The sequence below is a fragment of the Numenius arquata genome, chromosome 6 (assembly GCF_964106895.1).
Source record: "Numenius arquata chromosome 6, bNumArq3.hap1.1, whole genome shotgun sequence".
In the NCBI taxonomy this organism is placed as follows: domain Eukaryota; kingdom Metazoa; phylum Chordata; class Aves; order Charadriiformes; family Scolopacidae; genus Numenius; species Numenius arquata.
This window is the reverse complement of record NC_133581.1, coordinates 58,186,936-58,212,162: the sequence shown is the minus strand read 5'-3', so window position 1 is coordinate 58,212,162 and position 25,227 is coordinate 58,186,936. Positions and strand designations below refer to the sequence as shown.

The 25,227-nt window shown below is 50.1% G+C and overlaps 1 protein-coding gene across 1 annotated transcript; it reads left to right on the top strand.

Annotated features, from left to right (window-relative positions):
* The first annotated feature begins 3,810 nt into the window (after positions 1-3,810).
* On the top strand, positions 3,811-19,398 carry TGFB3 (transforming growth factor beta 3). The gene is made up of 7 exons (XM_074148810.1): positions 3,811-4,528; positions 10,077-10,240; positions 11,602-11,731; positions 13,291-13,398; positions 14,204-14,375; positions 14,939-15,092; positions 17,424-19,398. The coding sequence occupies exons 1-7, from the start codon at positions 3,811-3,813 to the stop codon at positions 17,580-17,582; spliced, it is 1,605 nt and encodes a 534-aa protein (XP_074004911.1). The 3' UTR covers positions 17,583-19,398.
* The last annotated feature ends 5,829 nt before the right edge of the window (positions 19,399-25,227 follow it).

Genomic DNA, 25,227 nt, shown 5'->3' with positions numbered 1-25,227 from the left:
TGTATTCTCAGCTCTCAGTCTGCCTTACTTGTTCAGTTTTGCCCCCACTATAAATCACGCTGCTGCCACCCCCTCTCGTCTGAACAGCAAGTAGGAACCACGCAAGCATTCCTTTCATGGACAAGTTCTCACACCTAAGCATGGACTCTCTCCATCTGGTTTCAACCCAAGCCCAACCACGCAGATTAGGACTAACAGAGTCCCCCACTAGCGCTGTTCACTGTTGATTACTCCTTGACTTGGACCTATGAATAGAGCTTGTGTCTGGTCCTCCTTCTACCCAAGAGAAAGCCGGGAGGGTCTGGGAAAGCAATCACACTTGAGCACTCCCACATGCCTAGACCACCTTTAGAGCGAGGGCACACACGCGTAGTTAAAGCTACAGCTCTGGTGGGAAGCCCACATGGTAGCACTACTGTGGGGGAGAACAATGACCACCTTATTCAGAGCGGCCAAAGGTTTTGTTAAGCAGCTCTCTGGCAGCAGTAGGATTTATGGGACGCAGGGCAATTCCAGTAGCAACCAGTGACACAGCGCTGCGCCGTCCTTCCTCACCCAGCCCTCACGTCAGGCGGCCGGCCAGACTCCTGATTTCAACGTGGGCCAATTCGTTGAAAACAGTAAGCTTCTGCAGGGAAGTAAAGCGCTGGGGGAAGGCTGCTGCCGTGGCCTGCTCCACACTGCCAGCTCCAAGCACCTCGGTTTGATTTTTCTGCAATTTTTTTCTCCACGCACCTCGGAGTGTTTACCCCATCTCTAAGGGTTTTTGGAGGAGGGAAACAACTGCAAATATTCTGTTATTTGTACAGGTTCCAGGACAAAATCTCCTAACAATTGCAAAGCTTCAAACAAGAGATTCCTCCCTCTGGAAGGTGGAAGGGGCTTTGATCGGCAGAAAAGTCCCACGCATTTGCCTGTCTTGATCTCCACGAGAACAGCCGCTGTTCGGGTTACATCAGCCCCAGCTCAGACTGTCAAACCCCAGTCAGGGTTGCCAAGTGTGAAATATTTCCTACAATACTCACACGCTCAGTAGCCCTGTCGGGCTCTTCCTCAGCCCGGCTGGATTCCAGCGTGTCCAAGACGTGCAACCTTCAGCGACTGCTGTGTGCAGCCACCAGCGGTGGTTCCAGCGCATGTCGGATCATGGACCTTCCCCACCTCTTCTCAACCCAGAGAGAGCAACACCCGGAGAAGAACGTGAGTGGCCCGATACTGGAACTGGCACCACACCTACATCCTTCTTCTCCACGATTATTTCCAAGCGGTAAGTCCCCACTGTCAACTCGTAACAGACAAGCCTGCTCTCAGCCATTAACAGCATAACTTTACATTTTCTACTATTGCATTTCGTCTATTCCTACTGCCTCAGCCATCAAAATTGCCCACCCCCTCCTATAGGATATCCCAGTCCTCCCCTGTATTGACAATGCCTCCCAATTTTGGACAAGCAGCCAACTTCATTAGCACATCCATTTCAGCGTGCCAAGATCATTAATGAAAGCTGGGCCCAGGACCAGCCACTGGGGAACTCCTCTAGTAATCTCTTATAATTCCTGGACTTATCTCCATCTTAACTAATAACTCACCATGCGGCACTGTAGCAAATGGATTACTGGAGTCCGAAGCAATCAGTTCTACCGCATTTAGTGTGACCTCCAACCTAGCGTCGGGTAGAGGAGGTCCCAGAGCGGGAAAGCATCCAGAATTCATTCCAGAAGTGCCTGGGGAGCTCTAGAAACATCCATCCCAATCTACATAAAAATATTCCATGGATGGTTAAGGGCAGCGCTCAGACTTTGCACCTTACTCCAAGTCGTGATTTGCCTGACATCATCTTAGAGCCACTGGATCTTGTTACGTCTTTGTCTGCTCCATCAAGGAACTCAAATTCCTCTTCCCCCAGCAAAGCACACGCAAACTGTGAGCAGCTCACCCTTCCGTCTCCTCAGAGTTGCAGGGAACTGGCTCACCGGGTGTCCAGCATCCCCAGCTGCCCCATGGATTTCCTCTGAACCTCTTCCACACGTCATGTCTTTGGTGAGGCACTGGCCTCTGAACTGGGAGTGCTCTCCCAGCCCAGCTTCTCCCAGTGCTCTGCCCAGCTCCCGCCTCGCCCACAGCCACGGCTACTGTCCCTGATGCTTCTTCCTTGGGCGTGGGCCCGGGTCATGGATGCGAACCTCAACTGGGTGCTATGCTTTGAGAAACCCACAGCAATTTATTGTCATTTAGACAATCATTCTATCACCTGGTGACCTCTCCCCATCCGGGAAGGGGAATCGGGAAAACCAAGGAAACACGAGGGTTCATGTATAGATTTAGTAGGGTAAGACTAAATAATTAACATTAATAATACTAAAGAACCAGTATTGGTCCTGATACCAATATAAAGTACACAAGGATTATACTCAGCCCATTCTCTCGGCAGGAAGCTGTGCGCTCCGGGCCATGGACAGCTGATGTCAGGCACTGCGAGCGCTATGGCTTCAGGAGGAAGGGAAGGGCTCAGGGGTCCAGCACTGGGGAAAGAAGTTCTCAGGACTGCAGTCATCAGGGGAGAGAGAGAATACCGCAGCCAGCTTTCTAATTTATATTGAATATGACATTCGTGGTATGAAATAATCCTGTTGGCCGGCTTGGGTCCAGTGCCCAGGTCTCGCTCCTCCTCGTCCCCCCGCACCTGGCGAGCATGGAAACACTGAGACCTTGAATCCCACATGAAGTGGCTATAAAGTAAGTATCTTCACAAATTCAGACACTGGAGTCTTCCAAAAGTGCCGTTTTTCCAAACATTAGAAGAGGAATTAGTCCCGTGTTGCACAAACCAGGTCACCGGGGCCGGTGTCTCGTCTCCCACGTGTGGCCCCGGTCCCCTCCGAGGGCAGCGGGTGCCCGAAGCTGCCCCGGCCCCTCAGCGAGGGCTGCCCTGGCGAGGAGACTCGGCGGGGCCAGCGGCCACCTGCCTCCGGAGCCGCAGGGCTTCACCCTGCCTGCCCGCTACCTTCCCTCGGCCCCGCGGCCTCGCCGGGCCCGCCAGCCCCGCCGCCAGCCTGGGCCCGGCCGGGGCTGCCGCAGCCCCTCGCCCGCAGCGCGGCGCCCGGCCTCTCCCTCCCCCCCTAGGAAACAAACCACATCAGGAAAGTATTCGGGGTATTTTTAGCCGCTTTTAATGCGATTTCGCAGCTGGAAACGGGAGGGGCCTCCCCGCGCCGGGCGGACCACCGCGAAGGTCCCGGCCGCCGCCGCCGCCCCGCGCCCGCCGCTGCCCGGGCGGCGCCAGCAGGGGGTGCCCGAGCGCCGCCGCCGCGGCGGTGCGGCGGCCACGTCGGAGGGCGCGCGGGGCCGCCCCGCCGCCGAGGGGCCCGGCCGCGGGGCGCGAAGGGGGCCCGGCGCCGCCGGCTGCGCGGGGGGCGGCGGCGGGGCCCGGCGCGGGGTGGGGGGGGGAATGTGGGGTGGGATGGGGGGGGGGGGCGGTGGCGGGCGGGCGGCGGTGTCTGCGCGGCTGCTGAAGCCATTAGCGCGGTGCTGCGGGCGAAGGCCGGGCTTGGAGCTCCCTCCCCCGCCCGAGCCCCGTCCCGGGGACGTCATGGGAGGGAGGTATAAAATTTCAGCGGCGAGGCCGGGGCAGAGGCAGTGCGCGCGGGAGGGGCGGTGCGGAGCGGCGCGGTGCGGTGCGCGGCCGGGGCACGGCGGCCAGCGGAGCCCGCGGGCGGCCCGGCGGCGCCGCTCCCGGCCGGGCGGGGAGCGCCGCGGTGCCGGCGTTGGGGCAGCGGGCGATGTAGGGCGCGGGGCCCGGCGGGGGCATGAATGGTGCAGCGAGAGGGGCGGGCGCCGCGCTCCCCCTGCGGCGGCGGGGCGGCGCGGGCCGCTGACACGTGCGGCGGCGGCGCGGCGCGGCGGGGCGCCCCCGGCTCCGCGGGACGCGGGGCGGCGCATGGGGAAGGAGCCCGGCGCGGCGAGGCACGGCGCCTGCCGCTTCTCCTTGCGGAGCGCTGCCAGCTCTTCCTGGAAGTCCTGAGTCGCGCACGGCGCAGTGAGTTCATGCACCTCCTCGCCAAGCCTCAGCCTGCGGGATCTGGGGAGGCTGCCGCCAGCACACCGCCCGGTCCCCCGCGCCCGCTCGCCGCCGCCCGGGGGTCTTTCCCGGGGGCCCCCGCCGCCGCCCCCTCGCACATGAAGATGTACGTGCAAAGGGCTCTGGTGCTGCTCTCCCTGCTGAGCTTCGCCACCGTGAGCCTCTCGCTGTCCTCCTGCACCACCTTGGACCTGGACCACATCAAGAAGAAGAGGGTGGAAGCCATCCGGGGGCAGATCCTGAGCAAGCTGCGGCTCACCAGCCCCCCGGAGACCGTGGGGCCGGCCCATGTGCCCTACCAGATCCTGGCGCTCTATAACAGCACCCGGGAGCTGCTGGAGGAGATGGAGGAGGAGAAGGAGGAGAGCTGCTCGCAGGACAACACCGAGTCCGAATATTATGCCAAAGAGATCCATAAATTTGACATGATCCAGGGCCTCCCCGAGCACAGTAAGTGCTGGGCTTCCCGCCGTGCCGGCCGGAGTGCCGCGCCCGCGGGGCAGGCTGCCCGGGACCCCCGGGCGAGGAGGGCGGCCGGCCGGGACCGGGGGGCGCCGGGCCCCCGCGGGAGGGGCCGCTTTCCCGGCGGGGCAGGAGCGCGGAGGCGGGAGGGGGCAGCCGCGGCGGGGAGAGGGGCGCGTCTCCGCCTGCCCGTCCGCTCCGGTGCGGGGACGAGCGGGGGCGGGGGGCGCACGCCGTTGCCCCGGGGCCGGGGCGAGCGCTCGGAGCACGGACAGGAGGGCGCGGGGCTCGGCGGCCCCGCCGCAGGTGGAGCAGGAGGTGGGCGCTGGCAGCGGTGGGACGCGGCGTCCGGGAGCCGCGTCGGGCCAGGCCCCGGCCGGGAGCAGCGAGCCCAAGCCCGTGTCTGGAGCTGGGGGAAGGCGGGGAGCGGAGGAGAGAGGGGACGAGGTGCGGTGGGGAGGCAGCAGGAGAGGAGGCAGCCCGGGTCCGGGGGTGAATGCTGCGCGCCGGGCTGGGAGAAAGCACAGGTCTCGCCTCTGGGTGAGGAGCAGGTAGATGGCCTCCTCCCTGCTGAAGCTCCAGCGCCTGCCGCAGGGATGGAAGCAACCTGTTCGGTCCGTGCAGCGCCCGCACCGGCTGTAGACAAGGTGGAGAGGCACTTGCTGAAGAGACTGCTGCCTGGAGGACACTGTCGAGGGTGTTACTCAGCGTGAGGGTTCAGAGAGCGAGTAGAAGATAACAGGGATGCTGAGCAGGTGCAAAGCAGACAGTGATGCGAAGGGGACCCCCGGGGGAAAATAGGCGTTGAGGAAGCATGACAGATGTTGAGCAGGTGTGGAACAGATGATGAGCGGGCCCAGATGTGGACACTAAACAGATTCAGGTGCAGAAGCTGAGCAGATGCAGATGCAAAGACAGAGCAGACATGAACCCCAAGCAGATTGCAGATGCTGAGCACATGTAGGCACAAGCCATCATTTTGGTCTGTGCTTGGGATTCCTTAGGATTGGAAGATGTTGGTGGGCATGCAGTCATGCCACCATCCAGGGAGTCCTCCTGTGATGTAGTGCGGTCTTGGGGACACAATTTGAACGCCAGCAGTTCTGGGGAGGAGCTGTGACTTGGTGCAGGCAGCCTCAGAATGCAGTTAGTCTGCCAGGTTTATGTTAATCTTGACATATGATGAGCTGGAATAAGAGCTACAATGTGGTAATGCAACAAATTTCACTTAATCTCTAGCAGACTGCACTCCATATGGTTATACGATTAGCTCTTAGTTCAGGAGACACCAAGACTCGAGGAACAGAAAGTGCACAGGGTATTAGCAGCTTACCCATATTTCAACATTCTTGACCTACTGAAGTGTCGTTTGTGAAATTCTAAAAATATACGGGGAAACCAAGCGTCTGTGCAAAACAGTACAGCCACACTATGAACCGGTGTGTTTTGGGGAGGGAAACTAGGAAAGCACAAGAGTGGGAAATGAAGTCAGAGGAGTGGATTTGGATGAAATGAAGATGTGGTACACGAGAAGGAGCAGTGAGGACAGACTGTGTGTTGGGGAAAATTCCTATGGAAATGAATGAACCTGTCCCATCTCCTCATAGGACACTGGGACAAGGTGCTGAGCAGCGGGTTCAAAAGACCAAGTAGTGCTGAGACTGAATTCCTGGGAGTGGGCAGTGTAGATGCCACCACCCAGAGAAAGAGGGAACTTTTGAATTGGGTTACACTGGGAGACACTAGCTCCAGACAGGCTGTGGTGTCAAGAGACGCGCTCCTTTTGAAACCTGCAGAGTTCCATCGCTTACACCATGGCTGAATTTGGCCCCGTGTCTTCAGAAGTGGCTGATGTTCAACTTTCCCATGACTCTGTCACTGTGCCAGGTGGTGATCTCAGAGCACGCTCTGAGCCAAAGCCAGTCTCCTCTGGGGGGGAAGGGGAGGACTGCTCCATTGAGGGAACCACGAGGATGATACAGACAAGTCTGAAATGTGTGTGCACGCACATTTACACGCACACAAACTGTTCTAGCTCCAAACTATTAGTCAAGTGGCTCGTTGGCTCAGGAAACTCATCCTTTTCAAAGACTTAAGACCCAAAAGTAAGGAGAGCTGAGAAGGAAAAATAGCAGCAGGGAGAGCCCCATTCTTCTAGGGAGGAAGGATATTCAGGACCAGGTTTCCCATCTCTACTCTGAGCTCTTTGGTGACTCACGGAATGGTCTTTCTGCTGTGCTTCTCAGGCACATTGCCTGAATTATAAGGGACTTTCTTTCAGAGAATAACTTGCTTTTGACCAGCCATTCACTTCAGGGATCTTGTAGAGCTCACGGGGGTTCACTCGGTTAGATTCAAGCTCAGAGAGCATCTGCAACAGTCCTGCAAATGGCTTTGCTTACCTTCCTGAGGAAGAACAGATGCCGTTTTCCAAGCCAGCTTGAGAGACAAGGCAATTAAAGCTATGGGTCACTGGAGCCAAGCATCTCTTCCCTCCAAACCTGCTGCCTGCAGAGTTCCAGAAGGATTGTGGAGTTTTTTCCCAAAGTTTTGGAGCTTTGGCATGAAACACCTTGACATACCAATGGTATAATATGGAGTGAGGCAGTACCTGCTCACAGATGGCCTGCCCTTCCTTGACATGAGACTCTTAACTGCACAGCCATCAGCTGCCTTGGCCAGAAACAGCAGCTGTGTAAGATGAGCAGCACGTGAAGAACCTGCACCTTGCTGAGAGCAGTGGTAGGAAGAGGGAAGCTCCCAAAAGAACCTGCTCCCTGTATGACATTGTCTGTGCTAAGAGGCTACTGGTCTTATTGTGCAGTCAACAGCTCTGGGCTGTCTGGGCTCCACAGTGATGGCAGAGTCCGATCATGAGGATACTGTTGGGTCAGATGTAGCCTGGCAGGGGTGCACAGGGTGTCACAGATTCCCTGTCTCCCGGCTTGGTTACAGCCACTGAGTGTTGTGGACTGTAAGATCTTGCAAGAGTATTGCTGCCTCCAGGCTTTGTTCTGAGCTGGTAGGTGGACACATACAGATTCCAGTGTGATTAACACACCTAAGCTGGGACTGGACTAAATTCCCTGAAAAACCACCTTGCCTCCTTTGCCTATGACCTCTTGCAAAAAGTACTTTGCTCTAAAGCAGTCAGCTTCCTGGGAGTGAGACCTGCATCCTGGGCGCCCTGCTATGAGAAGTGGGTTCCAACCTCACAGCATTCAGAGTGAAACACAGAACACAGCTCCATGAAGGGAACATGAAGCTGCTTCTTAGGGGAAGGAAGATAGGAATTACTATTTCCACTTGGAAGGTCTCCCAAGACACCAGCACCTTGGTGGTGAAGTAAGTAGAAGGCAAAGTAGGGACACCAGGTGAAATACAGTAGATACAGTAATCTCTTATCACCATGGCTGCCTAACAGCCAAAAATCTTAAGGAGATGATAAACAACAAATTATTTTATACCTCACCTGCACTGTGCTGTAGGACCAGATCTGCAGTCTCTAAATAGAGTGGCAGATGAAACACTACTGTTGGAAACAGATACTGCACTAGACTGACCACTGGTCTGATCTAGAAAGGCATTTCTGATGATTACTGGGACACCCCTCGTGGACAGGCAGTCAGGTCTGAAATGGAAGGGCCGGCTGTTAACAGCACTATTAATAGGGCCAGGGGTGCAAAACAGCTTAAAGGGGTATTAAAACACAGTATCTGCCTAGGTCGAGGACACAGAACAGTTATCGGTGTTAGACTTCAGCCAGGGAGGTGCCTTTGGGCGTTTAATGAGATCGCAGCTTGGGGTTCTGTGGCATAACGCCTAGAACTGGTCACAGTGGTGGAGTCCCCACAGGGAGTGTCCTCGTGTGGCTCGGTGTACTCTTTGCACTGCAGGGTTGTTGGGCTGAGAACACCAGCTCATCACTGCAGTGGGGTCTGGTCTCCAGGGATTACTGAACATCCATCTCTCCAATAGCAGCCAGAGACTTTCCTGTATGGGAAAGCTGTTCCATTCAGTAACACAAATGACAAAACCCCCTCCAGTTAAAGCCCAATGTGAGCATCTGGTCATTGGCTTATCGAGTAAAACTTCACAGCCTAAGAACACATCCTTGTAAACTGCCAGGCTCCTGCTTGCTGAATCTGAGTGTAGCACAAGAGGAAGACCTTCATCTTCATGGAGGTGACTCTGGAAGTGCACCAGTGTTGTTCAAATCAGAATTTGGCACGGGAGGAGAACATCTGCGCTCCGGCACTGTTTCACACTAGCCCATCTTCAGAAGCTGTTTCCCTGGGAAGATAGTGGTGGTGTTGAGAAGAGAGGGGATGATTCCAGGAATCTTAACTTGAGGGTTACTTCAACTAGGGCATTTAGCCTATTTGTCCCAGGCTGGAACTGTGGCTGGGAACAGGTGATAGTTTTTGTTTCTGTTTCTTATTTTGTTTAAAAGCAAACATCAGCTGACACAACAGCCCCGTGTTGCACTGGATAACAGTCAGAGGTCATACGAGAGGCTCTGGAGGGCTGCAAACAAATCTGCATGTGGGTGTAGAGCAGGAGCTGCTGTGTCTCGTTTGCAGGAAGTGTTAATGATGCTAGAGCCTTGAAGGCTAACAGAGGTCAATAGGAGAGGAATAACAGTGACAACTAAGACTTTTCCATGGGACCAAAATGGTCCCAGTGAGGAGAAGCTTGTTTTCTCTTGAGGATGCTGTTTTGGACCTCATAGCTTTTACCTGCTCTCTTTTGGGGCATCTGTGAAACGGATCTTTCTGTTCAGATGGTACACAACGAGGCAGAGAATTGCTGTGTTATTTCCCATCCACGTGTCCGATCTCTGCAGGCCTCTCAGCACTATTACTCTGTCCTTGAAGAACTCTGTATTTAGTACTATTCATTAGTTCCTTCTCCAGGTCATGTGTGAGAACTGATATTAAAACCCAGTTCTTTCAGTACACACTGAATAGTCACTGCCCCAAAAAGTCTACCACACCTCATGCTTTGTGGACACTTGGCTGGCTTTCATTCTAGGAGACAATGTAAAGGTTTGGAAAATTAAGGTTCAGCAGCGATGGGATTACCTCCTACGTGGTTTCATGTCTCCAGCATGAGCAAAGTCACACCATCATAGCTATCGGGAATGGGCCCCACTAGCTGCAAATGAGGTTGCCCCATGGCCTTGGCTGGGGTTGTCATTTTGGATGCAGCAGACTCACGAGCATTAGCGACATTTGATGAACAGAGTTAGAAGAGATAATATTAAAAATAATGTGGTTGATCTCTACTGATTCTCTGGCTTGTAGCATTGAAATAGCGGTGGCAGTAGTGAGAAGATTTTGCAAAATGTTGCAATGTAGACCAAATCTGGGTGAATTCAGCCTGTGTTATCTTTAGCTAGATAGCCATGTTTCACAGGTGGCAAGATGTTCGAATAACAGGCCTCTGCCGGAAAACTCTTTCTCAAACAATATTTATGTGAGATCCCGCCCATCTGACTTGTGGTTCTCAGTCTTCCCATCTTTCTTTCACCTAGATGAGTTGGGCATTTGTCCAAAAGGTGTCACCTCCAATGTGTTCCGCTTCAATGTGTCCTCGGCAGAGAAGAACAGCACCAACTTGTTCCGGGCTGAGTTTCGAGTGCTGCGTGTGCCCAACCCAAGCTCCAAACGCAGTGAGCAGCGCATTGAGCTCTTCCAGGTGAGTGTTCTTCTCGCCTTCCCCTGTGCCTGAGCCCAGAATAGCTTGGCTCCTTATTGATACGTGCAGGGCTACAGAAGAGAGAGGGAAGAATTCCTGTGCTGTACCCCAGGTTTCTTCCAGCACGTGTAGTGATACAGTCCCCTTTCTTTTCTTCTGCAGTGTGGGGCTGTCCTTTCCCTGCTCACATGGGCTGGCTGTTCTGGGCACCCTGGCATGGTGCCCGCTACAGCCCTTTGCTGCGCTGAGGAGGGGGTTGGAAGGGGAGTCCCTCACCAGTGGACCAGCCCTGACCCTTCTGTCACATCTGCACGCCTAGGTCCCTTGGCAGTTTTGTTCCTTTGACTGTCGCAATACAGTTGGTGCTAATCCAACGGGTGGAGCTCTCTGTCTCATCACTGATTTACTGGAAAAATAACGCTTGCTTTCAATGTTCCCTTCGGCAGCAGCTCCTCAGGGGCACAGTTCATGCCACCGTTAATTCAGGTACTTCTCTGGAGTTTGGTTTGAAACCATGGACGCCTCTGGCAGAATAAGGTCTGTTTCAGGCATGGAAGTGGTCTTAAGCTGGGCTGGACCACCCAGCTAACTGTACAGTTTAGCATCCAGGCAGCACATTCCCACAGGCTGGTGTCTGTCCACTTTGCAGTAAAAGTGCACCTAAAATTGCCCTGCGGCTGGTAGCTCTCGAGGAGTTCCTGGAATTCAGCTTCAAAGGCCAGAGCAATTCTCCACCAGATGACACAACTGACAAGAAGGCAATCCCCAAGCTTCTCCATAGGTTCAGTGCTCTGTGGAGTGAACTTGGGGTCCTGCATGAAGGAACACCTTACACAGGCTGTGGCTGTTTGTCTAGAAGCGGGAAGAGATGTCAGAGCAGGGAGAGAAGCCTCCAATCCTGATCAGCCCTGGTGTGTTTTGATAGAAGTTGAAGAGTGTAGGACACATGAAAACGCAGTGTAGGACTCAGTATGCTGGGCAAGGAACCTGTGGCAAGATGCCCGCTGCCAGTTCTACTCTAAAATCCAGACCCACATCCCACAGGTGTATTCAGAAACAAAACCACCCATTAGATCAATTACTGTGTGCTTCTGCTGCTGGATATGTGCCCCGAAACAAGGATGAATTGGGGCAGGTGGGCTACTTAGGACACAGAAATAAGCATTGTGTACATCTCTGTAGTTCAGGTTGGTCGTGAAACGTGTCCTCAACCGTGCCAGGGTATTCCCGGTGTCTCACTTGCCGGGACCAACCTTCTGAATTAGTTTTTAGCAAGATGTGGGGAAAAAGAAAAGCCCCAAGGCTATCTCTTCCTCATGCATAGCACCGGCTGATTCTCTCTTCCACTCCTTCTGATGCAGATCCTTCGTCCGGATGAGCACATAGCAAAGCAGCGCTACCTCAGTGGCAGGAATGTGCAGACACGGGGCTCCCCTGAGTGGCTTTCCTTCGATGTCACCGAGACTGTGCGTGAGTGGCTTCTGCACAGAGGTAGGGGTCTTAGCTGGAGCGGGTGTCCAGGCATCCATAGAAATGTGGATCAATGTTGACCCGAGTATCTCTCTGCTCCCCTTTTTGCACAAACTTGGCTCACATAGAGGACAGCTTCTTTCAGTCTGAGAACAAGGCCTCCCCCAGAGAGCTACCTCAGTGCGTGACGTTTGCTAGATTCCTAGATCTGTCCTGGAGTCTCCACTGTGTAGCTCTGTGAGCTGAGTCAGAATGAGGATTCATCCTCTGGAGGAGTAAATTGTTTTCACTGAGAGCTGGAACTGCTGGTTCGTCAATTCCAAGCCCAGAGGGGACCTCTCTGCTTGTCTAAACTATAATCTGTAATACATAGAAAATGAGGATTGCGCTGGTTTAATTTTCATGTGGACTACAGCACATTTAGTAGGGAAAAAACCAGCAAGAATCCCGGTTTCTTTAGCTGTTTACAGCTTGGCAGGTATAAAGGTGAGGAAATACCAGAGGCTGACACACCTAGACAGATGGAGGCTTTAGCACTGCAGAGAACATACCTCTGCCACCACCGGGCAGCCCAACAGATAGTTACGGGGCAGCTCCCAGCAAGAACACTGACCCCATTCACAGCTGGAGCATAGGCACCGTGACTCACAGCTGGATTGGCCTCACAGATAGAAGCTGGGTGCCACTGAAAACTGGAATGCAGGTGCTGGCAAGCAGCCGCTCCCTGGAAGGGTAAGCTGTGAGCGTGTAGGCTCCTCCTTTTTCAAGCAATCCGAGTTGTGTCCTGATGGCTGGAGTTCAGGGCTGGAACTGCAGTGAGCTCTGGGCAAGCACTCCAGTTGACGAGACATCACAGAGAATACAGTGCTTAGGAAAAAAGGTGCTAGGCACCTTGTCAATGCCCCGGGGAGCCAGATGTTTTAATTCATGACACAACATAAAAAAGGAGCTTTCATAAGAGTCTTATGTTCCCTTAGTCAGGCCCACACAGCATGACTGGTCCAGGAAGTTATTATGAAAATAGACTTGCCTCTGGAAAGTCTGTGTGACTTAGACCACTAGCAGTTCAACAAAACAGGAGGTTGCAGCTGCTGGGAAAAATGCTTTCAGTGATATTACTCGTCCATATCCAACTCGCTCATTTTCAGATCTCTCCTTCAGACACTAACCAGAAGCCAGATAGTAGACAGGTACTGAGGATGACAAAACTGATTTAACACAGACACCGCAAGGCAGCTCTTGAAAATACTTGTTTTCCAGTGGAGCTCCTTGAAGCTCACAAATGCTTTTGGATGCTGAATAGCCTAAAAAATACGTAACCAGAAGCACCCTTCTCACCTGCCCAGGAAGTTACCTCTAGCAAGAGCAAGGCTTTTGGCACAGGCAAAGCCACAAAATTCTGCTTCCCATTCTCCTTTCTAAGGCAGCTTCTGTTCCCCGACTCTGGTAGCATCCCTGTCTTTGAGTCCAGCCCACAGCCTAGGGACTTACCACAGTACATGTCCTCACTGAAACTTCCCTGCGCCAGCAGCTGTCCCAGCTGAGAAAGACTGTTTCTCACAGAGTCATCTTCTTTGCAGAGTCCAACCTTGGCCTGGAAATTAGCATACACTGTCCTTGCCATACTTTTCAGCCCAATGGGGACATCTTGGAGAATCTGCATGAGGTCTTGGAGATCAAGTTCAAAGGTGATAAAGAGCTGGGTTAGGGGAGGCTGTTGGGGAAGGGAAAGCCTGGGGTACCTAAAGAAAAAATGAGGTCTTGCTTTGCATATTTGAGCATTTTATGATGCATAACATTCATCTTAAAGCATACACATCTGGGTTTGCATGTTGATTATATGGGTATATCCACTTTGTACATAGGTTAGAAATGGAAGAAAGTAAGTGCAAGCGGGGTGGGTTTGCACGAGTGTCTGCAGAAAGGAATAATTTTGTATTTCAGTGTCTCTCTGGGAAGTTCAGCTTGATGCCTTCTCAGATTTCCACAGAGGCTGTGCTTTCCAGTTAGGGTGACTGAAACACAAGGAAATCAGGCATCCTGTGTGAGGTGGCCCAGAGAGTCAGTGGCTTGGCTGGCCTAAGAACTAGGAACCTCCTGGCTTGCAGCCCTGGGCTGCAGCCACTGGCCCCCACAGGCTCCATTTCTGAGGCTGTTCTGCGGAGTGCCAATGATCTGACATCTTCTTTAAACCATTCATCTTCCTGCCTGTCCTGGGACGGAAGCCAGGAGTGAGTGGGATGGATTAATGGCCCCACCATCAGTTTGCAAATGGTAAAACAGGTGGCCCATAAGCCTCTATTTCAGGCCTGCGGCAGTCAGGTTCACCAGAAGCAAAGGGGTCTCTGTGAGGGAAGAAGTGGATGTGGTGCCTGAAAACCTTTCAACCAGGTTGAAGGGCAGGCACGAGAGTGTTAAATGCAATGAAAAGTCTTTGTGCATCCTCCACTTCCAAACTGACTTCTTCTTTGTGGATTCTGTTTTCCTCTGAAGGCATTGACAGTGAGGATGACTATGGCCGTGGGGACTTGGGGCGCCTGAAGAAGCAAAAAGACTTGCATAATCCCCACCTCATCTTGATGATGTTACCCCCACATCGGCTGGAGAGCCCAGCGCTGGGAGGCCAGAGAAAGAAACGGGCCCTGGATACCAACTACTGTTTCCGGTAAGTAAGAATCCTGCCCGGAGTGGCCAGGTCCCATGCCTGAGGTGGGCAAGCCTGCCAAGACTCCATGCTACCGGGAAAAGCAGAGCCCTTCAAGGGGGATGTGGGTCACCACAGTGCCACAGGGGCCACATGAGGAGCACAGCTCAGCCAGCTCCTCCTCGTGGTGTCCAAGGAGGGGACACTGGCCAAGCAGCAGAGTCAGTGTGTGTTTCTGGCTGAGCCATTGGCTAGAGGGAGACTTGCAAGTGGCTTCCTGGAGCACAGCCTAGGTAGGGACTGGCTGCAGCCCCCTGCTAGCTCCTGGTGCCAGAGAGCAGCTGGGTGCTGCTGTGGGCAAGCAAGGTTCTACCTCCCTGGGCCAGTGGTGAAGCCACCTGCTGGCAGGCACAAGCAGTGCCAGGCTGCTGAGCTGCCACCACTGCTCTCCTGTGCCGCTCCTCTGCAAACACCACGTCCCAGTGAGCACTGCTGCTACTCGTCCTTCTGCTTAGGAAGCTGCATCACCCAATCGCATATAAAGCCCCTCTTTAGACTGACTGTGTTTCTGTACTGTGTTTCAGGAACCTGGAGGAGAACTGCTGTGTGCGTCCTCTATACATCGACTTCCGACAGGACCTTGGCTGGAAATGGGTCCACGAGCCTAAGGGCTACTTTGCTAACTTCTGTTCGGGCCCTTGTCCATACCTCCGCAGCGCAGACACCACTCACAGCACGGTACATCCAGTATATTATCCTGTCACGGCTCCCCCTTCCTCCCTAAGTCTGATCATATCCAGTCTCTTCAAAGCAGCAAAAGCCGTTCAGATCAACACTTGCAAAAAACTGTCCAAGGAAACCGCAGAAAAGAATCTAGGTGGTTTAGGTGGTTCAGCAGGGAAAATGAATCCATGCTTCCAGCCAAATGTTAAGGAGGAGGAGGATGCAGTTTCTTGGATAAGATATGAAACAGCAGGACTGATGGTTTTAGACTATTTACTTGGTAATGGCCAGAGTATTAACTGAATTGTTCACATCAAGCGTCAACTCTGGTAATTATCTTCTGCCTAAATTTCTCCTGGAGTTTGCACTGAATAGAGGATTTTTCTATGCTCTATGCCAGGTTGTCATGCGAAACTGTTGTGTCATGGCACGCAGCTGCCATCTGCTACCACAGGGGCAGCTGTAGCCCAAAAGTGAAGGGAAATCCGTGTCCATGTCCAGAGGTGAACACATCCATGCAAGAAGCTCTCCCTTCTTCACAGGCATCCTTTCCAGCTGTATAAATCCCACCAGACCTATGGAAGGGAGGAACCTACTAGGCAGTGAGGTTCATGAGTAAAAAGTGGCAGAAAGCAGATGTCTTTTGGTAACTTATGCCTAACCTCTGTTTAACGTGAGTACACTAGGCAGTCTTTGGGAAGAATATCACCTGAGCCTAGCTACTGACTACGGTGAAAGAAAATAAAAGCAATAGAAAAGCACAGGCAAGGGAGAGGTACGAAGGGAAGAAGACAGACTAAGGAGCTGAAGCAAGAAAAGCAAGAGGAAAATCTTGTGCTTCTGTCCACAGAACAGAAAAGGTGGAAACCCAGACAACGCAACAGCTCACTAGCAGCTTAGCTTCAGGTTTTACTAAAAAAAGTTACTGGAAAAAGCAGATTGGGATGAAGAATAGATAACTAGGTAAAGATGATATTGCAGAAAAGGTGCTAAGTTTCTTGACAGCTTGAGAGTCTGCACAGCAGCAAGGCTCGCTGAAGCTCAAGGACTAATATCAGTGGGAAGTCAGTCTATGGGAATGAAGGAGTGAACAGATGCTGGGCATGCAGCACAAGACAAAGCAAGGGAATGAACAGCTTTGAAAGGGTAATGGGCATGTAGCTTTACCATCTGGTTGTCCCAAGAAGCTCTCTTGTAGATAACTGGACTGAATCAGTGTGAGATAAAGAATTTAGAATAGTTCTTAATGTTCTTTTCTTGAGCGAGAAAGGAAATGATCAAGTGTTAAGGTCAGCTGAGTGATCCAAGAAACCTTTAGAACAACATAGCTGCTGACAGCTTGCCAGCACCACCTAGGAAAAAACACGGTGAAAGGAAGATTTCTCACCAGTCTGTTTAATCTAATGTCTCTGTTGAGTAGAGCAGCCCCAGAGCACCTGGTACCCCTGTGGTACAGCCAGGGGTACTTTGCTGAGTATCCCAGAGAGTTTCTACCAGAATGACTGTGATTACATGGATCTGGATGATAGAACAGGATGTTTCCTTAGCACCTCTCGTCCCCAAAGACTGTAAAGTAGTGAAAACACAATGTGCCAAACCTGTCATTTACACCAGATAAGCACTAACAAGACCACAGTAGTGCAGGTGAGATCATGTTTTGGCCCCACAACTCAAGAAGCTGCTTGCTGCTGAGAAGTGGCCACCTCTGGCAAGAAACATGGCAACTGTTCTGTAGCGGTTACATGGCTGAAGTGTACAGTCATCTGTGGGCTGGGGCCAGCTGGGAGGAGGAATCCAGTGGGGTCCCGCAGGACACTCTCCTGGCTCCAGCACTATAGTGTAATGACTTGGAGGATGGAGTGGAGGGAGAAAGTATCAGATAGTTCAAAGCTGGGAGGGAACTGTGGATACTCAAGAGGATTGGCATCCATCCAGTGCTATCTAGAGATGTTGGTTGAAATAAGCAGCATTTCTTTCTTCTGGCTTCTTTAATGGAACCCAAGACAACATGGCCCCAGGCTAGTTACACCCAGCCTTGTTAACAGCAAAAATTGTGACACTATTCACCATACCAAATTAGAGATGAAAGGATAGGCATCAGCCGCAGAGCAAAGCTACTACAATTTGGCAAAAAAGGTCTTAAGAGTCAGGCCAGGGCAGGTGAGACCCTTTAGAAGTGGGCCCTGATTGGGAAGTGACAGGGGGAGTATTAGTTGCCTCAAGGAAATGCCTCTGGTAAGCATAGTCTAAACACCTAGAGACCTCTTGGCTTTGCAGTCCCTTCCCGTCCTCAACCAACTTAAACACATTCCTGACTTTGTCACCACGTTTACTTTGTTCCTGCAGGTGCTGGGCTTATACAACACGCTGAACCCTGAGGCATCTGCTTCGCCCTGCTGCGTACCCCAGGACCTGGAGCCGCTCACCATCTTGTACTATGTTGGGAGGACCCCCAAAGTGGAGCAGCTCTCCAACATGGTGGTGAAATCCTGCAAGTGCAGCTGAAAGGCACCCTGGCCCGCCCAAAGCCAAGAGAGAAACTGTCAGCACCCACTCTCCTGCTCCCAGGATAATACAAAAGGAACTGGGGGTCAGAGACTACGCATGCTGAGGGCCAAGTGCCAAACCCTGTGGCTTACAGTCTGGCAGCCCTTGGGGATCTCTTTTGGAACATTTCTTGGTCTTGTTGGCAGTGTCATGTTCCTTCTGGGAGTTAACTCTGGTGACACGAAGGCCACACTCTTCAAAATGGCTGGACAGTTGGTGCGGAAGAGAAGGATAGGGTGGAGGAACTGCTGTATTTGAATGCTGGGTGGTTGAGCTGGGAAAGCGAGGGAATGAGAAAGAGCACAGGGAATGGAAATGGGGAGATGTTTTCTATTGTACCTTTAGCTACCTTAGGACCTCAGCCCTCCCCACTGGCCTGAAGAATTAAAGGTTTCCCCTGTAGGAGGAAACACTAGAAGTTTCTTTAGAGAAAGAAAATGCACCAAGAAGGGAAGCTGCTGAGAGAAGAAATACAGAGATACACTTAGACTTTTGTTCCTCAGAGGTGTGATCCAGGAGTCCTGCAACTGAAACTCTGTCTCTGCCAAACCCGTAAGTTCAGTTGGCAGATCCTGGCTATTCATTTCTAATGCAAACTGCAAGGCTCCCAGCCAGCCTGCTGAGGGTGGGCAAATACAAGGAAAGAGGGTGCCGAGTCCATTTTCAGAGGGACTGATGTCTCCATTCAGCTCTTATCCCTTCCTGGAGTTTCTGAGAGATTGTTTCTGGGTCAGGACAAGAGCAATATCTGTGGGTACCTGAATACTGGGCCCATTCATTTGTGAGCTGATACACCCTGAGGACCTCCTGTCTGTTGTTTGTGAGGTGCTTTGGGGTGTTCTGCATGATGACCTGAACGTGGCCCAGGCCTCACCTGCCAAGACTTAAAAAATAGTAATCTCAAAAACATTGTAAAAAATAAATATTTGGGGGGAGATGCTCTTTTTTTCACAAGCAAGTTGTTTGTTGGAGGGTTAGATGGTTTTCTGTTTTTAAACTGCTACTGCTGTGGCATACTCAGTCAGCTTAAAGTCTTTCCCCTTTCCAAACTGCCTCTTCAAAGGAATAGACAGAATTTAGGTCAGGCAGAGAGCCCCAGAATGGAAATTCCTTGGTACCCTCAAACTGCACCTGGCATATACGTGCCCTGTCTCACCCTAGTCCTTCAGACACGTACATCACCTCTAGCATCCACTTTTGATAGATTCATATAAGCTCCCCTCAAATGTAAAACACTTCCAACAATACTGTTTAACTAACCAGGGCAGTACAGTTGCCACAGCTGTCCATTTGAATATATATGGTCTGCCAGTGCAGACTTGTACACACAGGTAAATAACACACCCCTCCTCCTGATTTACAGTGAACATTGTAGAGGCTTATAAAAAGCTCACAGATGTTGCCCAGGCAAGAAATTAATGTACTCTTTTAAAAAGTATGGGCTTTTTCAGCCATAGATACTCACAGGGGTAAAAAATTCCGGTGCTTGCATGCCACATGAGACTCAGAGGCTGCCTCTCTGACTCCAAACCACAACTACTTAAAGTCATGTTCTAGAGACCACAGAGGTTCCTCCCTGTCCCCTGGTCCCCAGCAACTGAGTGTAAAATGACACCCAGCTGGTTAATCACTTGTGGCCAGGGCTGTCCACGGTCAGCTCAGAATTTGCCTCTTCCATCAAGCCCTTCACAATAACGGCTGCTTCCGTATACCTCAGGTGAGGTTGCCGTAACATGTAATCTCAAGCATCTTAATAAACTATAAACAACCCTTCTGCACCATCACCGGCATGCTAGAGGTTAGCAAGGGTGGGTCAGTGGAAGGAGCTTGCTGACATTTGCTGTGACAGAGGCACTCCCCAGTGCTTAGCTCTGTCCCTTTCTTCTCTCTGGGGCTCCTTAACCTGCCATCAGTGCGATGATGAAAGGTGCAGCTCCCATCAGTCCTGCAACACTACGGTATCACTGTGCCCTGTACAGCTCTCCATGCCCGTGTTTCCCCCTCGCCTGCCCAAGGAGGGAGCAAATAAATGCATTACGACTACACTACCACGCTGACAGGCCAGAAATTTAGTGCCTGCAATGGGGGGTGGGGGGTGATCCAGATGCCAATTGGCGTAGGAATTCTCTCTAATCTCCTTTTAGCAGCAGTCCCTGGGGAGGTTTTGGTTTACAAGCTGCAGTCTGTTCTTTGGTCATTGTTCCTCCTGAGCCCTGGGCTGGCTCTGCTGCCCATCCAATTGAAGGGCTTCCTCGCTAGTAAAGGGGAAAAAAAAAAAACCAAGGAGGGGGAGCTGCAAAGAGCTGAGCTAGAACACTTGCACAGCTCAGTCCTACGTGGCACTTGGAGCGCATCAGAACCACCCACGGATTAACCCTGGCAAGCCCCTTGAGGTGGGTTTGTCTTACTATCCCTTGTTCAATGCTGCTCCTCAGTGGCTGAGAAGGGTGGCAGAAGGACCCAAGCCATTTATCTCCTTGGAAAGGAGGCAAAATGGCAATGGAAAATCAGGGGAGAAGAGTCTTGGGGCATCCAGCCAGTAAGGACACAGGTAATCTCATGGGTACAGTAATCCTTGAAGTCAGACAGACACATTTCAGTTACTGCTTCTCTGTCCAGCCTCCTGTTTCCCTGGCAACGTTTGAGAATTAGATTTGTGAGACAGGATCTGGATTCATTTTCTTAAAATTACAATAGCTTTTCTAGGAGTGTTTTAGCTATAATTCAGCAACAAACTAAACTATCTACATGGGGTTAATAACAGATTTAATACACTCCTGGGTGCAGGCTTACCAAAACATTTCAGGACACTTGTGTTAGAAGGCAGAGGGCAGTTCTCTATATGCTCTGGCACTAGCTGGCAAACGGAAGAAAACAATGGGAAAGAAAAAGTGGGATCTTCACTGCCAACACTGAATACAGCTCCCAACAGTTCCCTTTTGTTGTTCGCAGGAACAAGCAAAAGCTGATGAAAACAATCCCAGCACACTTTCTGTCTCTCTAACAAAGATCAATGGTTAGAAAGAGTGAAAAAAAACCCTATTCTGCACTGCAATAAGGCACATCCTACATAGACGATCAAACGACCACCTGTGCAGTCCCCGCTTCTCCGTGGCATACTCTATTATAGCATGCAAAAGGGCTAGACCTGAACTTGGAACACCTTGGTTTTCAGGCTGTAGTGCACTGCAGAGCTCTCCACGAAACACTGCTTCAGTAAATACAGGAATGTACACTGATATTTCAGCAAAGAATAGTCTTTGCAGACTAAATGAGTCTTTGTTCCCTGGGCTTTGGGTTGGACGGTCTCTAACTATCTCACTGCACTTACAAAAAGCAGCAGCACATCCCTGTTACTACTGTGTGAACTGGGATACGCTGCTTTGTGTTTCATCTTTCCATAACAACAGGCATCAATATACACACTAAACAAGATGGACCACATCCAAAAGTAATAAAAGGTACAAAACACAAACATACCTGCCCACTCCTCTGACAATATCACAGCTCCGTTCTGCTCTGTCCTGTGATGTCTCATGTCCCTCTCTGTTGTACCTACCGAATCTCCATTCTCTCAGCTCACATATCCTTTTCTTATCTTTCTATGCTGCTCTGAAGCTTTCCTTACCTATAACTAGAGTACTCATCAGAGCAAGGTCTCCAGGCTCAGACTACTTTGTAAAGCAGTCAGCCATCCCGTGACGAAGAGGATCCATTGCGATGCCTTATGAGGCAGACCTCTTCAATGTGGTCCGGGGTCCAACGCGGAACAGGCTCAGGACTACAGGGTGACCAGGACGCAGCTCTAGGGCCAGCTCCATTGGGCAGAAAAGGTTTCTTACCCACCACAAGTGTTTCTAGTGGCATGCAAAACATGAGCTCTATACTACTGAGTTGTCTTCTCTTAACAGGTGATTGAAAGACAATGAAATCAATCAAGAAAATACAGTTTTCAATACGTACGAAGCCAACAGCGTGACATCTACACACTTGCAAAACTATGCTGATTTGCGGCAGTGCAAAACAATAGATGGTTTTATGGGCTGCCTATAACCTACTTTAATTGTGGTTTAGAGTAACAGCAGCAATTCGGATACAGTGCAAGGAGGAAAACACGCCTTCTGATTCTTCAAAAATAACACCTACTAAATTTTTTTTTTTTTACATTCAAAATCACTAGAATATATTGGTCAAAAGCTGTATAAAATTAGTAACTAACATGTATACTATGATGTTTAGTAAGAGAACACCTGGACTTTCAGGTCTGTGCTTTGCCAATATTTTCTTTTGTATGCAGGGAAGTCAGTTAAGCCCTGGTTAATTTTTGGTGAACTCCAGAAGTGACAGATGGAAGCAACTAAGCTCAGTGTCTTTTGTCCTCTCTTGAAGAGAAGCTTCAGATGCCCTGTACAAATGCCAAGATCCTTTATCATGCAACAAGTCAACACAGAAGAGATGAGACAGTTTCACTCATTGGGAAATAGATTGTCTTGGAAATGAAGTCAGATACATCAACAAGAAATACAGCAAATGGAAATTGCCGATTAATGGCTGCCATTCTCTTACTTCTCTAAATGACAATAATGCATTTGAGATACCATTTACACCCATAATTTGAGAAAGAATATGGTACAGCACTTTGGATGTCACAGTGTGTTTCCAGGAAAGACTAATTTCAAAGATTACAGACCTCAGTTACTTAGCTGCTTTTAGAACATCCTTATCTAGGGCTAGGTTGCACAGGGGAGATGGCAGAGATGATCTGAGGGTATTCAACCAAGCAACTGGGCCCTTTCCAGTACTGGGCTATGATTTCATGGAAAATACACTTAGGGATAAGGACCTTTGTATCTAGTACACAATAGAGGTTTCTTTACAGCTGTGGTTTGTGGCAAAAAAACCCCCACACATTATTGGTTTCCCACATCCTGCAGACTTAGTGAACAGCTTTCAGGAAGAAACTCTGTCCCCTGCGGTATATGCAGGCACTGTTGAATTATACCAAGGAATATCAATCTTTCAAGCGGTATCTTCTGAAGACAAAGATTTATTTCTCCCCCTTTCAGGGGGGTAGTGGTCTTGTGCCGGGTGATATTCTTCATCTCTCATTCCACTTAGCTGGCTAGGCAAGATGATACCTCATTGCTGTCCACAGAGACCGATGCAAGAAATAATTACATGTAGGGGTTACGCATGTTGCGGAAAGCAAAGGTGACTTCCTTTTCTAGTCTGCCAACACTCAGACATTTCTCACTAGCTGTTTACAGATATTAATTCATCACATACAGAAACCAGCATGAGGCATTATAATAATATATCATGGTCAGTGCATGTATATCACTTGATGAAAGACGCCAGCTGGGTCATATCAAACCAGAGATTTCCTGACATTCTTCAGGAAGGATTTCTTTTTTCTCCTGAAGTTATTATCCTCTTCAGGAAGCAGACAAAACAAAGATTTGCTGTGCAGCCAGGGGCAAATCTTACAGGATTTGTGCAATGCATGTACTGTAACGACTGGGGAATGTCTTTGTAACCATGTTCTAGTCCTTTCTTGAAACAAAAATTTATGGTCTTCTGAAGTGCTGAAACCCTCTTGCAGGTAGACTAGATGCTTGGGAGATCTCCACTGTTTTCAAGGATTTGTAAGAAACTCCACTTATGGGGGAAAAGCAGTAGCAGACAGTCTGACTCCCCACAAGAGTCTCTGGAAGACATCCAGCTTGCAACAAGCTGCCTTGCATGACACAATTTGACATCTGCCCCCTCAAAGGACACTTGCTACAGAAATCCCCAAGTATACTTTAGGATCTGAAGGTCTCATTTGGATACTACCACAACTAAGTGCTCTATTGTGCTAATCTGAAGAACTGGAAACAAACAAGCAGAACAAACAATGAAGAGAAACAAAATAAAGAAAACAGCAATAAAATCTCAGGGAAACGTGGTGTGGCAGCAGTTACAATATGCTGACTACACATTTTAAATTGTCTTTCATTTTTATCAATCTCACCTGCCCTCAGCCAAGCCATCACACAAAAGACCTAAGAAACTTGCAGAGCCACAATTTGGCAGGAAGAGCCACCAATCTTTATTCTTATATATTTTTCATGAGAAATTTTCACTAGACATATGGAGACACGAGTTTTGTAGGTCTGTGGATAAGAAAAAAAAATCCTAGCTGATATCATACACAAAATGTATTCCACATTGAATTTCTCGTGTTAGAAATGGTGAAGAAAACACACTTTCAGGAGGGAAGACAACCTTGATTTGAATGGTAGAAAGCATCATGCAACTGGAAGCATGAGTACTGTAACTAGTAGCACTAATGGGATGCCTACAACTCCATTTGCCCTCCCAGTAGATTCACAGCTGTCCATCTGCACACCTTGAAGAACAGCAGAGACATCCTAGATGTATTAAATATATCTGAAACAGCATGACCTTTTCAGAAGGTCATATAAATAAGGCAAAACCACTTGAAAAACATGAGGTGAATCCTATACAGTAATTACTGGAAACAGTGATGAAAAATCCCTTGTCATTTTTCTTCCCCAATCTCAGGAAAACAGAAAAAAAATTAGAATGAGGGAGTGATGGCAGTGAAACATTTGGACCTGGCAGTAGAGGAACTTTTCAAAGATCACTTCCTGACTTTTGACACGGTAGTACTCAAGACACAGGGAACAGATCATTAACCCCAAAACATTTTTTGAGGAGATTTTATGACTTTTGAACATAACTAGACTGAGTACAGTAACTTGTCTTCTCTTAGTCTGGGGGAAGGAGACTATGCTTTACCGTTGCTTTAACTATAGTGAAATGAGATTTTCTAAAATACTCTTGCAGGGACACCAATTTAAACTAATGTTCTGGGGTTGTCTTCTGTTCACATCCCAGAACACCAGTAGGAGAAAGGCCAAACACAATGCTGAAATTGCTTTCAGCAATAACAGCACCTCTTCCACCTGCCCCAAACAAGCAATAAAAAATCTGGTAATAAAAGATACATTTTTAACAGCCCCCAAATTCTTAAAAATTTCATCAAATTTGTTTTTTTAAGGCAAATTCATTTTTTTTGTCTGATAGGTTGGATAAAGAACCCACTCCTTTTCAAAGATCTTTTCAAGATTTCTCAAGCTCATTGTGTGCACTGTAGGCATGGACTTGTAGAGAAGAGGCCCTGTTAAGTGCACTCTCTTCCCTCAGGAACCATTATGATTCACTGGCAAAGGCTTTACAACAGGGTTTCCACAGTGATCAGTGATTCTTTCCTTTAAATAGGAAACAGCAGTGAAAACTCTTTTTTAATGAGGGCCAGCAAAATCCTCTTTTTTGGTAAGGTAACAGACAGAGCAGACTCCTCAGGGCAGACTTGGTATCTTGTTTGTCACCTGTAGTTCAGTGGAGTTTGTCCTCTGTATCAAAACTGCATGGAGAGGCTGTTGCAAATACTCAGAATCCAACAATTCTGGAGAAGATCAGCTTGCATTTCCTAACTACTCGTCTCTAAGGCAGCAGGGAAACAATCTCATTCTTTGGAAAATGACAATAGGGTTCTAAAGTGGGAAGAAAGCAGTTACCAGGTACTGTAGTTCTT